General features: G+C 48.2%; 1 protein-coding gene across 1 annotated transcript in view; it reads left to right on the forward strand.

Moving 5' to 3' along the window:
• The first annotated feature begins 2505 nt into the window (after window positions 1–2505).
• Window positions 2506–14785, forward strand: part of SLC12A7 (solute carrier family 12 member 7) — a 574243-nt gene continuing 561963 nt past the window's right edge. Inside the window, exon 1 of the mRNA XM_040353352.1 lies at window positions 2506–2842. Coding sequence (XP_040209286.1) covers window positions 2656–2842 — 187 coding nt within the window. The 5' untranslated portion in view covers window positions 2506–2655. The remainder of the gene's footprint in view (window positions 2843–14785) is intronic.

Here is a 14785-nt window from a genome sequence, read left to right on the forward strand (position 1 = left end):
CGTTTTTCTGTGAGAGGGGAAGATCTTTGTCTTCCCCAGTCAAAGCACCCCCCAACCACTCACAGTTAGAAATGACTCACAGGGAACACATTTTACTCTTTCATTGCCCCTGATGTTAATAATTTCCCTGCCAGTGTCATTAGCAGGCCCGGACTTGCCAATGGGCATACTGGGCCGCCGGTGGCCTGCGACAACCCGCGGGCCGCAAGTGACATTTCTGTAATGTAGGGGGGGGGGGGTTCTCTATGGGCTGTATTGTAGAGGGGAGCTGTAATGAAGGGGGGGTCTGTATTGTAGAGGGGGTCTGTAATGTAGAGGGGGTCTGTAATGTAGGGGGGTCTGTACTGTAGGGAGGGGGTCTATACTGTAGGGAGGGGGGTTTGCACTGTAGAGAGGGGGTCTGTACTGTAGGGAGGTCTGTGTAACATGCAGGGGGTCCAGAACTGTTAGGGGGTGTCTGTGTAACAAACTGTGGGGGGCTGTGTAATGTAAAGGGGTCCAGAGGTGCGGTGCTATGTAATGTGAAGGGGTCCAGAGGTGCAGGGTGCAGTGTAATGTAAAGGGGTCCAGAGGTGCAGGGTGCAGTGTAATGTAAAAGGGTCCAGAGCTGCGGTGCTATGTAATGTGAAGGGGTCCAGAGATGCAAGGTGCTGTGTAATGTAAAGGGGTCCAGAAGTACAAGGTGCTGGAAACCCACATCCCATCATTTAACCCCCCCTAGCAACCTAAGAAGGGGTAAAACTGCCCACATTGCTGTGCTTCCAAAATGCTTTACAGGCACTTTGGAAGTGCTAGCCATTCATTCCAATGGGCAGGGCTGGAGTAGGACCACTGTATCGCTCCTACAACGCCCCAAAGATGCTGTTTGCAGGACTTTTTTTCCCGTCCTGCAGGCGATCCGTCCCAGTGTAAAAGCACTTGGGCTTTCACAATGGGGAGGCATGAGAGGCAGTTTTCAGGCGCTTAACAGGTGCTATTTTTATTGCTAAAACGCCTGAAAAGTGCCCCAGTATGAAAGCAGCCTAAGGGCATTAGCGATGCTTAACCGCCGTTTTAGCAGCGCTTTTCGACCGCTAGCGGGGTGCTTTAAACCCCCACCAGTGGCCAAAAAATGGGGCGCTGCCGAAGCACTTTGCAGGCGCTTCGGCAACGCTGGCCATTTATTTTAATGGCAGGGGCGGTTTAGGAGCGCTAAATACAGCGCTCCCGCAGTGCGTGAAAGATGCTGCTTGTAGGCCTTTTTTTCTGTCCTGCAAGCGCACTGCCCTAGTGTGCACACTGGGGCTGCAGAAGAGGCAGTTTACAAGCGCTTTTCAGGTGCTATTTTTAGCTCAAAAGCGCCTGTGAAAAGCCTCAGTGTGAAAGTGGCCTTAGTGTAGGGTGACCAGACATCCCCAGTTTCAGAGTACAGTCCCCTGATTGAGGACACTGTCCCCGGACCAAGTCTGTCCCTGGTTTTGTCCCCAGATTGGATTTAATAGGGGGCAGGGGCAATTTTAAAGACAATCAGTGCATAATTAAAATACAAAAATTAGAATTACACACCCCCGCTCCGCCGTGCCTACTAGCATAGGGGGGTTGTTTTTTTACCATTATCTGTGCCCCTTTCTGATGATCATGTGCTGGTCGGAGCGGAGGGAATATTTCTTCAGTTTTGGGGCGCATGCATATTCAGCTTCGCTCGCATGTTCTTCTGCCTTGACTCAAATCCTGGCCAGCCACCTGCCTATCTCCTTGCCTTCCCTGGCGGAGTGATCTTCATCCGCTCACCATCCAGTAGTAGCCGGGGCCCGAAGAGTAAGACTTGAGAGGCTGTGAGGTGGGTGGCGACGGGCAGAGAGTCGCTGATTGTTACCATTACTAGTAAAGAAAAAATATGTCCCCGGATTTCCTTTAAAAAATCTGGTCACCTTACCTTAGTGTCAGATTTGTCCGCTGCAATGTGGCAGTCCTGTTAAAAAGCGCTGATCGCCGCCATTACTCGTTAAAAAAAAAAAAAAATCCATAAATCTATCCCAAAGTTTGTAGACGCTATAACCAATCAATGCATGCTTATTGGGATTTTGTTACCAAAAATACGTAGAAGAATACATATTGACCTAAACTGATGAAGAAATTTGGTTTATTTTTCTAATTATTGAATATGTTTTATAGCAGAAAGTAAAAAATATTGTGTTTTTTTTTTTCAAAATTGTTGGTCATTTTTTAGTTTATAGCACAAAAAATAGAAACCACAGGAGGTGATCAAATACCATCAAAAACAAAAAAAAGTGGGAAAGAAAGTTTTATTTGGGGACAGTGTCGCACAACCGCGCAATTGTCAGCTTAAGTAACGCAGTGCCGTATCGCAATAAAATGGCCTGGTCAGGAAGGGGGGTAAACCTTCTGAAGTTGAAGTGGTTAAATGTAAGCCAGTCCTGTTTTGTGTGACACCTCTGACACTCGGGTTGCCATTGTAGTCAGGACTGATAAAGACAATAGAAGGAAGCTGACGTGAGGAGCCCCTTGTGAGAGGAGGAGCTGTGAGGCGGCTCAGCAGTACACATGGTGCTTGGAGTTGGAGAGCGCTCGGTACACCACTCGGTGTCGGTGGATGGACTCTCAGCCATTGTCCAGGCAATAAGTTACTAGTGTTGTGTGACTGAAGAAAGCTTCATGACGAAGCGCTTTGTGGTGACCCCGGCTCTCACTGGGGAAGTGGATAGTAAAGAAGATGAGGAGGAGGAGGAGGCTGGTGATTTCTATCAAGAAAACTCCGATAAGCGCAATTACAATTTACTGAGCGATGAGGAGTCCGTACCTGTACCCATCCTGGAATATTCCAGAGAGCCCAATAGATACGGTAAGCACAGCAGTATTACACCTTGTAGTTGTAGCGGATAGAGGATGAGTGGATAGCAGCTTCTATCTATGTAATCTGCAGATGGTGTATATCAGTCAGTATCATATTGTGTATACCGGTGTGTACTTCATAAGCCGCCTCCCTGGGGGTGACCCCTGTTTATCAGATGACAGATGGTGGGACAACCGTCACTTTCCATAAGTTGCCATGTGTACATTCTGATCTATTATGAGGTGTTGTACTTTAATACCTCCTGTCACCTCTTTCCAGGGCAACACGTCATTATCTCCTGAAGGCGTCTGTTTCTGAGTGATAGGGCTGTGTGCAGCCTTAGTCACAGTAAACAAATGACAATGGAAGGATGGCTGCACACTGTAATCTCTACAACAGTGCTTGTCAGTGTATGAGCTAAAGGGGGCCCCCACTGACATAACCAGAGGGCCCCATAATCTTCTATATATGTAATGCTTGAGGCTGCAGAGCTAATAGAGGAAATGAGGGCAGCGGAGTGGCGGCTGGTGTTTTTTTTGGGGGGGGAAACAGACCCCCCCCCCCCGCTCGCTGTCTAGTGGTCGGTCCGGCTCTTACCCCATCTAGGTGTGAGGTGGCGGCCAGAAAACAGACCCCCCGGCTCGCTGTCTATTGGTCGGTCTGGCACCTAGGTGGCAGACAGAAAACTACCCCCCCCCCCCCCCCTGCATGCTGTCTGCTGTTCGGTCCGGCACTTACCCCATCTAGGTGGCAAATGGCGGGCAGAAAACAGACCCCCTGCTCGCTGTTGGCTGGTCGGTATGGCACTTACCCCATCTAGGTGGCAGGTAGAAAACAGACCCCCCTGGTCGCTGTCTGCTGGTTGGGCTGGCACTTACCCCATCTATGTGACAGCCAGAAAACAGACCCCCTGCTCGCTGTCTGCTGGTCGGTCCGGCACTTACCCCATCTAGGTGGCAGGTGGCGGCCAGAAAACAGACCCCCCTTTTCGCTGTCTACTGGTCGGTCTGGCACTTACACCATCTAGGTGGCAGGTAGAAAACAGCCCCCGCCGCTCACTGTCTGCTGGTCGGTCCGACACTTACCTCATCTAGGTGGCAGGTGGCGGCCAGAAAACAGACCCCCCTGCTCGCTGTCTACTGGTCGGTCTGACACTTACCCCATCCAGGTGGCGGGCAGAAAACAGACCCTTCCGCTCGCTGTTTGCCGGTCGGTCAGGCACTTACCCCATCTAGGTGGCGGGCAGAAAAAAGACCACACCCACTCGCTGTCTGCCGGTTGGTTCGGCACTTACCCCATATAGGTGGCAGGTGGCGGGCAGTGGCTCCTGTGTCCTCTCCACCATCACGGCTATTTCTGTCGTGTGGCTCCTCCCCTCTTCCTAGGCTTTCAGGTGACGGGTCCTTTCTGATTGGCTATTGTAACACACCTTGGTTGGCTTGGTTCGCATTCTCTGCACCCCAAACCCACATATTTTGAAGCCTATTAGTGCCTCTGGCTCTAATCAGGTGCTTCAACCCCCCCCCCCCCCTCATTAAATTTCATGCATCCGGCATCCTGCAAGGGGCTAGACGCATGGATAGGGGGAGGGGCAACACCCGTGCATCCTTAATGGATGGGCCGCCCCGAATGAGGGTCAGAGAGGGTGGACAGGCTACATTTCTGGCTGGGGATATGCTACAGAAGACATTGTCAAACTGGGAACATGTTATATGAAGCTGGTAGAGATCATTGTTCTCACTACAGACTGCTGAGGTTAGAGCGCCACACAAGGCCCTCTGGTCAACAGGTTGGACACCAGGGCCCTAGAACAAAAATGGATATTGTTGCAGCTTACCAGTCCTCAGATGTGGTGGCTGCATTATTTTTTTTTTTTTTTTTATTTTTACACTTTTTTCACTTATTTTCACTTGCTAATCCCGCCATAAAAGTGATACTAAAGTCTCTTTTGTTTCTTTAAAAATAATAAACGTTATACATGAAATGATTTTGCATAGAGCAGCCTGGAACCGTCTCCTCTCTGGTCCATCGGCTGAGCTCCTGGCCCCTCCCTCCTGTCCTTGGCTAACTGACTTGCTATGGGGTACCCAAGCTGAGCCGCAGCTCCGTGTATCTATTCAGACACAGAGCCGTGGGTCGGCCCGCCCCCTCTTTCTCCTTATTGGATAACTGACTTTGATTGATAGAAGCGGGAGCCAATTGCGCCACTGCTGTGTCTCAGTCGATCAGGAGGGAGAGTCCCGGAGGGCCGAGGCACTCGTGGACATTGCTGGATAGAGATGGGGCTCGGGTAAGTATTAGGGGGGCTGCTGCACACAGAAGGTTTTTTATCGTAATGCATAGAATACATTAAAATAAAAAACGTTCAGCCTTTACAACCCCTTTAACTAATTTCCTGTCTTAGGGTGACATCCGTACTGAGCAGCCTAGGATAGGGAGTTTTTTAGGGCCCGGGTAAAGTGGAGCTAAAGGCTCCTATCCTTTGTTGCCAAGGAAGCTTCCATCTTAGGGTCTGTGCACACTGGTGGGCGTTCCCTAGAAGCCATTCTCATGGCAACAGAAAAAAAGCAGGTAAGCGTATGTACCACATTTAGCCGCATTGTTTTGCGTTATTATTTACTCTGGCCACTGAAATTTAAGTGCTAAATGTGGCTAGTGTTAGCATTTTTAGGACACGTTAACATGCCTTTTTGTAGCATCCAGTGTTTTTTTGCCAAAACTCACCTCTCCTTGCCTGAAAAAGTTTTGGAGCTACTGTCGATTTGGGCAACAAATGATGTAACAGATGCTAGTTTTCTCTATTGGCTAATACAAAAACAACAAATCTCCAAAACACTTGGAAAACACTGTACAAAGATGCACATAAATACAGTACCTGCAACAAAATGCCTGAAAAGACATGCATAAACACGTTGCTCAGGTGTGAATACAGTTGAAGTGAGCCTGCCAGGAAGCTGCACACATACGCAGCAGTATAAATGATTGGACATGTTGTCCCTAGTACAGGACCATACAAAGTATGGGAAAGCGGCACCCCAGAATTCCAAAGGCTGCAATGGTGAAGCTTACAAATTGTGTTTCTGGACTTCTGTTTTGGCAAACTTCCAATGCCTGCTGCTCATTTTCTCCATCCGAATGTAATCATGACAAAAAACACAAAGAGATACGACGGTGTATCTCCTGATACACCGTCGTATCTCTGAATTTCGTTGGTCGTATCTATGCGACTGATTCATAGAATCAGTTACGCATAGATATGCCTAAGATCCGACAGGTGTAAGTGACTTACACCGTCGGATCTTAGGCTGCAATTCCAGGCCGGCCGCTAGGTGGCGCTTCCGTGTCTTTTACGCGTTGATAATGCTAATGAGCATTTACGCCGATTCTGAAACGAACGACCGCCCGGCGTTTTTTCTTTATGTTGTTTGCATTCGGCTTTTTCCGGCGTATAGTTACCCCTGGGTCTATGAGGCGCAGCCAATGTTAAGTATGGCCGTCGTTCCCGTGGCGAAATTTGATTTTTTTACGTAGTTTGCGTAAGTCGTTCGCCAATACGGATGGACGTAATTTGCGTAAACGACGAAACCAATGACGTCCTTGCGACGTCATTTGGAGCAATGCACGCTGGGCATGCGCTGTTCGATCGGCGCGGGGACGCGACTGATTTGAATAGTACACTCCCCTTAGCCGCGGAATTTGAATTCCGCCAGGAGATTTACGATACGCCGCAGCAAGTCCCCGGAAGGTCCCCGGAAAGTGGACTCCCAGAAGTGGGTGCAAATACCTGTCTGCACCCCCCTCCCCTGAAAGGTGCCAAATGTGACACCGGAGGGGGGGGGGGGGGGGTTCCGCTTAAATCAAATATTTCTCTTGCTGGTTGTAAGAATTTCTCCAGAAATTCACTCTGTCCCAAAAGAAAGGCTGGGGACTGGTTGAATCCAGTTCTCATTAACATACAAATGAAAAACCCAGATTTTAAATGTTTAACCCTTAGTTAGGACAGTGTTAAAATCATCTTTACAGCTGATGAGATAATATCTAATAGCACAGTACAGACAGGGTTACTTTCATGAACAAAGAGAACTAGTAGGATTTTACAGTGCTGGGATGTGCAGAAAAGAGCACCCAAGGCCCCACACGAGACGCAGATGCAAACTAAACACACGTTTTCAAATGCAAAAAACGGCATTTAAAATGCCCGTTTTGCCGCGAATTTCGCTGCATTTTACCGCGTTTGCGTTTATAAGTGTTTAGTTAAGAAACATCATAAGACCCTCCCTAAGCTCAAAAAACTGTATTATTTAACCATTTAAGCCATTTTGTGAGACCAGAGTGCGTAGCAGCTGAAAGAGCAGCAGTGTACTTGTATTTAGCGTGTCACTTGCCACATCACCTGCCACAAGCTGCGGATTGTCCACTTGCCACGTCACCTGCCACAAGTTGTGAATTGTCCACTTGCCATGTCATCTGCCACGTCACCTGGCCATGTCACCTGCCACAAGTGGATTGTCCACAATGCAATACAAGCAATTACAGTTTTTTTATGTTTTTTTAATGGTTTTTCATCATTTGCCATCATTTTTGAGATTTCTAATGTAAAAAAATAGGTCACCTTTATAAACCCCTATAAACGAAATTGTGGCAAAACACCAGTACCGCGTTTTGCCGCGTTTTGCGTCTAAACCCACTTTTTTTGCTTCTGAAAAAACGAGCATAAACGCAACTGCCGAAAAACGCAGAAAAACGTGTCTGTGTGCATGGACACATAGGATAACATTGAATGTGTTCAGGCACAGTTGAAAAAGCTGTCCAAATGCCTCTGAACACGCGTTTACCAGCGTCTCGTGTGCATGGGGCCTCAAAGGTAAGCTGCAGTTTATACTTTTTTTGTTATGCTATGTGCACGGGAATATGTAGAAAATAAAAAGTAGGTGTTATACCAATTTGACTGCAAAAGTGGAAATATACTTTAAATAGAAAGGAAGGTGGTCATGCTGTGCTGGAACTGGGCATGTAGTTGATTGAATCAAACAGCAGGTGAGACATGGTGACGCCTAGTTTCCAGTCTTTGAACACATTTCTGTGGGACATCAGTAAGGCTACTTTCACACTGAAAGCACCAGCCGTTAGCGCTAAAGCGCTGCTCGTTTTAGAGACGTTTTTCGTTTCGCTAGTGGGGCGCTTTTCACCCCAAAAAAGTGTTAAAAACTACAGTTTTGCGCCACTTTGAAAGTGATTTGAAAGCGCCGACCATTCATTCCAATGGGCACAGTGTTTTGAGAGCACTGAACCTGTCCCAAAGATGTTGCTTGCAGGACTTTTGGGAACACCCCGCGAGCATGCTGCCCGAGTGTGAAAAGTCTCACTCGAATGAATGGGAGGTGGTTTTCAGGTGCTTAGCAGAGGCTTTTTCCAGCGCAAAAGCGCCTGAAAACCGCCCCAGTGTGAAAGGGTTCTAACAGAAGAGCACTGGAGTTTTGAACTGTTGGACTGAAAGTAACAGATTGCCTGCTGGTCCATGGAACTACAAGTAACAGATCAGCTACAGGTAGCAACCTTGTATGTCTGTGGAACTAGTAAAAGGTCACTCTACAAACACTACAGTTGACAGATAAGCTTTGCAGCTATGCTACACAGTTAAAATGTTTGTTAACCCCCCCCCCCCCCAAAAAAAATAATGAATCCTGTTTCTTTAAAGCATGTTGTACAGTACAGTGTGTGTGCTGTATAATTTGGCTCCTGTATCACCTGAAATGAATGGAGGGTCCTGCCAGTTTCTGCCCTCCCCTCTGTACGTTGACTCCGATATATCAGGGCTGCTGAGCCCTGACACAGTTGTGAGCATACGTGCCTCCGTCAGCCATAGCCCTGCTCTCTGTGTCTCCCTCTGTCCTCCTTCCTCTCCCTCCCTGCTTGTCAGCTTCATAATCCTCCTCTAAAAAGAACAGTGTTTTTCTTCTATAGTTCCATCTATTATATAATATTAGGCTCCCCAGTAGATGTCATTGAAAAAAAAATATGCGGTATAATAGCTTACTTCAGAGTGCCGTTCGGCGCTCATGTGACTGCCCGCTGGTCTGCTCACCTCCTCTCCTCATCTCGGCTGACGTCAGCGGGGGTTTCCCAGCACAACCCCCTGCAGCTATCAGATCAGGACAGGAGGCTGAACGTCGCTCTGAAGTAAGCCATTATACCGCATATTTTTTAAAATGACATCCACTGGGGAGCTTAGTGTTATATACCAGAGGGAACTTTAGAAGAACATTTTTGATCTTAACAAACACTTTAATTGGGAGACTCTCATTCAATCTCCATGGGCATCCGATACAACAAACATTTTCACAAAGATTAGCAAATAACAAAAGATCTGTTTATGCTTGTCTATATAATCACACCACTGGGATATTTATATATAGACTTATCTAAATACAGAACACATTAAGTAAAAGTAAAAAATTGGATCTGTGTACTCTGTAAAGTCTGACAGATATGTGCCGTCGTATCTGTGCGCCGGGCCCACAAAACTAAGATACGCCTAAAAACAGGCTTCATTCCACCGACGTAACTTGCCTACGCCGGCGTAGAGTGGGTGCATATTTACGCTGGACGCATGTGGCGCTCCTATGGATTTTCTAATCAAATATGAAAATGAGGGAGATACGCCGATTCACGATCGTACATGCGCCCGACGCAGGTTACGACTGGAGCGCGTAAGTTGTACGTCCGGCGTAAAGTTAAGCCACATAAAGCAGGTGTAACTCAGCAGCAGACCTGGAAAGGTCTGCACCAGGAAACTCAAGCCTGCGTATTTTACGTAGTTTACGTTGGACGTGAATATGACTAATATAACGGCATGCGCCGGTCGTTATACGTATCTGTCTGACGTACGGCCCATCATTTGCATGGGGTCACGCCTCATTTGCATGGCTCATGCCCACTTCCACCTATGCCGGCTTATGCCTAGGAAACCCAGCGCAGTTTTGGGAGGAAGTGCTTTGTGAATTCCATGCTTGCCTCTCTGCGCTGCGTCGGCGTAGCGTAAAGGAGATACGTTACGGCGGCATAAATGTGTGGTGGTTTTTAAAACTGATATGCAGCCAGCTTTATTGTAAAAGGTTGCAGGTAGCAAAATAAACAAGATAAACAGAAAACCCTTTTCTGGTCAGGCACTAACTATAATATGCAGTTAGCTCGCTATCTAAAGGTGGGCTAGATCCAGTCATTAAAAAATTAAAATACAGGTTTCCATGAATTTTACTCAGTCTTTTTGCAGCTCTCATTGGTTAACTTCCTGTGTCTCAGGACAGAGCTCTGCTCTGCTCAAGTCACTGGCCCGGATTCACAAAGCACTTACGCCGACGTATCTCGAGATACGCCGCGTAAGTGTAAGCATGCGCCATCGTATCTATGCGCCGTGCCCACAATCTGAGATACGCCTAAACATAGGCTTCCTACGACAGACGTAACTTGCCTACGCCGTTGTATCGTGGGCGCATATTTACGCTGGGCGCATTTGCCGCTCCTATTGATTTTCTATGCACATATGCAAATGAGGGAGATACACCGATTCACGAACGTACTTGCGCCCGGCGCATAATATACGCAGTTTGCTCAAGTCGTACGTCCGGCGTAAAGTTATTCCCCATCTATGAGGTGCAACCCATGCAAAGGTATGGACCAGGGAACACAAGCCGTCGTATTTTACGTTGTTTACGTAGTACGTGAATAGGGCTGGGCGTAGGTTACGTTCACACCGTAGGCAGTGATTCGACGTATGTTAGCCAGTTGTTTCGACGTGATTGTGCGCATGCGCACTGGGATATGTCCACGGGACGGCGCATGCGCCGTTCGTTTTAAGTACTTGTCTGGCACTCGGCCCAGCATTTGCATGGGGTCACGCCTCATTAGCATGGCTCACGCCCACTTCCACCTACGACGGCTTACCCCGAGGGAACCCAGCGCAGTTTGGGAGGCAAGTGCTTTGTGAATTCTGTGCTTGCCTCTCTGCGCTGCGTCGGCGTAGCGTATATTAGATACGCTACGGCGGCATAAATATGCGCCGATGTATGTGAATCCGGGCCACTGTGGTTAAAACGGATATGGCAATGGATATGTGAAAAGGTATCTAAATGATTCTGATTGCAAATTACTTAATTTGTGCTAAAATAAAAAAATATGAAAAATAAATGTGCAAAATGTGTCAACAAATTAAAGTGTTTATTCACCAATGGCAGACGTCGGCCAAGCAAAATAGGTGAGTTGGAAGCTCTGGTGCACAAGGTGAACTATGATTTAATTGGTATTGCTGAATCTTGGCTTCATTCTTCTCATGACTGAGCTATTAATATTCCTGGCTATGCTCTCTTTCGGAAAGACAGGGTGAAACAGAAGGGTGGTGTTGTCTGTCTCTATGTGAGAAGTGATCTCAAAGCAAGTGTGAAAGAGGACCTAGTTGATGGAGAGTGTGATGAGTCTGAAGCGTTATGGGATCACAGGCATCATGCAAACCACACAACATGCATAGAGACCATAACCACGCCACCATTGAAATTCAACAAATAATTTATTTATATTTCATATGTTTCCATTTATCACAAACTATTTACTCTTTTCATTTTGGAATAATATTGGCCACGGTCCGATTTATTGTTTTTTTAATCCATAACAATTAAAAATTCTGTATATAAATCACCAACTCTAAACCAAATATTCCCACCAACAACCATATTCAGCCCAAACTCGAGCTGATTCAGTATTTTAATCAACTTTTCTTTAAACCTTCCCTCCAGTTAAATACCGGAGGGAGCCACCACATAAATCGGCCTCGATAAAAAAAAGGGGGGGGTAGGGCGGGGAGTCCTCTTGCAATCTTCAGTCAGGAACTGGTACTGACCCACACTTCCCTGGCCTTAAATAGGCCGGTACCAGTCTCCAGAATATTCTACCAAAGTCATCTGACCATTTTAGCCAATCCCTTAATACCTTGAACACCTTTCTAGAACCCTCTAACCCACCTGATTTCACTGACCAATCCTGTCTCTCACTTTTCCCTTATCCTCAACTGACCTCCTGAACTAAAAACCCCTGTACCACCTGACCCTTCCTAACCAATCCTGACTAATCTTTACCTATTCCTATTTCTAATGCTAATGCCATGATCCCATGCGTAAAGGGGGGCCTAATTGGCTGGGTCTGCCACGACATACCCCATGGCTCCTGGGGTGGCCGGTGAGCTTAGGCTCCAGGGTCCACATATGACTGGGCTGTGGTGTTGTCTCACTCACAGTGGATCGGGCCGACAGCTACTCCTACGTGGTGTAGGTCTGTCAGGAATGCGTCAGTGGGTCCTCGCATGGATGGGTAAGTACAGTCCTTCCCGCTTTGGCGGGTCGGTACGACTGGGCATTCCTGGGGTTTAGGGGGTTCCCCTGTCCTCCCTTCCCTGCTCTCTGTCATTTTTTTCCCTCTGCTGTTCATTACTGCCGGGGTGGACCTGTGGGGGGGCTCATTTTCCCACCATGGGACTGTGGGGTATCTAGGCCTGTGTTTTCCCTGTGGGGGTGTATTTGCCTCAGAAAGGCCTCATCAGGCCTTCTCATCCTCGTCGCAACGTTTTGCCGCCATTTTTGCGGGGCCGGCGCCATGTTTTTGTAGCCTGCTGCCATTGTAAATCTCCATTGGCAGCCATTTTGTTGTGGACGCACTATTGTGCAGTTTGCTATTGCGGTCGGCCATTTTACTGTGGCTGTTCCCTGCTCCATCTGAGGCGTCCGGCGGCCATTTTGGAGGGGGTTTTGGCTCTAGTGCTGGGCTTATACAGTGCGCAGCACGGATCTCCTCATGTTTTTTGATTTACCTCACAGCATTTCTCCTCACACACACACACACACACGCTGTGTTCTGAGGGTAGGCAGCGGCACTGAACGGTATCCTCTGGTGATTGGTGAGTCCCCTGGGTAACCCCTGGTCAGCGCAGCAAGGATGGTGGGATTTGTGCCTATCTGAAATGTATCCCTGAGAGCTGTTTTTAATGGAGTCAGTGTCTGGTCTTCCTCCCTAAGGCATACCAAAAAGGTGGCAGCTGGGGTTCCATGCAGTTAATGGACACTTTGTTAGAGCGGCATGCAGATGTTAGGGGGGTTAAAATGTGCCCCCTCCATCCCCTGGGGACTGCTCTGCCTCAGACCGGGACCTGCCTGTCACGTCCCTGGTTCTGTGTGGTCTGTGTAAGTGGACCAGGATCTTTCTCGTGAGGGAAAACTCCTCACTGGGGTCAGTGACAGGGCACTTGTCAGTGCGCTGCTGCAAGGAACGCACTTATGCTGTATTATGCAGCGGAGGTATCCTCTGAGGGCTTTTTTGTGCACACAATCCAGACCGCTCTGTAAAGGTTTTCCTTATATATCCTTTTCTTTTGATAAGTTCATTGATAAGGAATAGGAAAGGCCGCAGAAGTCCTTGTAGTTCCTCAGCGCCTGGCGGTTTGGTACCCCTTTTGAGGAGAGTTTTAAAAAAAAAAACATTATATACGCTGCTCCTCAGGTAGTGGCCTCCGGTGCACGGTTAAAAAGGGGTGACCACTCTCCCTATAATAGGGACCCCTGTCTTCAAGGAACATTCTGATAGGAGATCCAAGGCGCTGATCCACTCCATTTTTACCATGCTGGGGTCTGTATCGCGGCCTGTTGTGGCCGCAACCTTGGTGTCTCAGACACTCGCTGAATGGGCAAGGTTTTGCACCAGACTGTGGAGGAGCTCCAGCTCCCTCCCTGATTTGTTAGACTGGCCGACCAGTTGGTCCAGGGCCTTGTATATGTCTGTGATGCTATACGGCATGCAGCATCCTTGATATCCAGAGCCTCTGTTTCGGTGGTGGTTTTGCGCCGCCTGTTTTGGCGGAACTGCTGACCAAGCATCCATAAAGCTGATTTACCCCTCAGAGGTAGGAGGTTTTGGTACCTCGTTGGACGACATTATCACAAATGTCACTGGGGGTAAGAGCACTCTCCTCCCTCAGTCCGCTAGTGAAAAGGAACTGTGCCGCGCCATATTTTTTGTCAGTCAGGGCCCGCGGGTAAACCCTCCCAGGCAGACAAAAGCTCTGCTGGGGGACGGGATCGTCCCTGGATGCATAGGCCGAACACCCTGGAACCCAAACCTTCCTGCTCTCCGACCAGTGGGTCTGTGAGGTGGTCTCTTAGGAGTACTAGATAGGGTTCCTCCTATCCACTGAACAGATTCTTTCCCTCGAGTCTCCCTCTCTTTCCGGCCCCTCGGTCTGCCCTGCTGGGGCAGTATGGGACTTGCTAAGCTGCAGGGTAATTTTAACTGTCCTGCAGGACTTGAGGTTTCAGGGATTCTATTTAAATCTGTTCTCGGTCCCGAAGACGGACAGGGTCCGTCCAATTTTGGACCTCACAGCCCTAAATGCCTTTGTGAGAATTAGGTAGTTCCGCATGGAAACCCATTCGTTCGGTGGTAGCTGTGCTCCATCCGGGGACTTTTTGGCGCTTTTGGACATCAAGGACGCATACTTGCATGTCCCAATTTGAGCAACTCACCAGAGGTTTCTGCGCTTTCACTATCAGTTTTGTGGCCCCTCCTTGTGATCTAGCACCAAGAGTTTTCACCAAGGTGCTTGCACTGATCCTGACTTTGCTGGGACAGCAAGGCTTTGCCATCGTGGGCTATTTAGATGGCTTTCTTCTAAGAGCAGCTTCTGACTCAGAATTAGAGGAGGATGTGTCTATAGCCAGTCAGACCCTCCAAGAATTCGGGTGGGTGTTAAACATTTAAAAGTCGGTCCTGGTTCCGACTCAGCATTTGGAGTACCTAGGGTTGATCCGGGACTCCTCGGTGGCGAAGGTCTTTCTTCCCCTGGAGAAATTGCAGACTCTTTAGTCTGCAGTGAAGGTGTTAGCATCACGCAATCGGTCATCTCTCAGTTTTTGC

Source organism: Rana temporaria, chromosome 5 (assembly GCF_905171775.1).
Source record: "Rana temporaria chromosome 5, aRanTem1.1, whole genome shotgun sequence".
Lineage (NCBI taxonomy): Eukaryota > Metazoa > Chordata > Amphibia > Anura > Ranidae > Rana > Rana temporaria.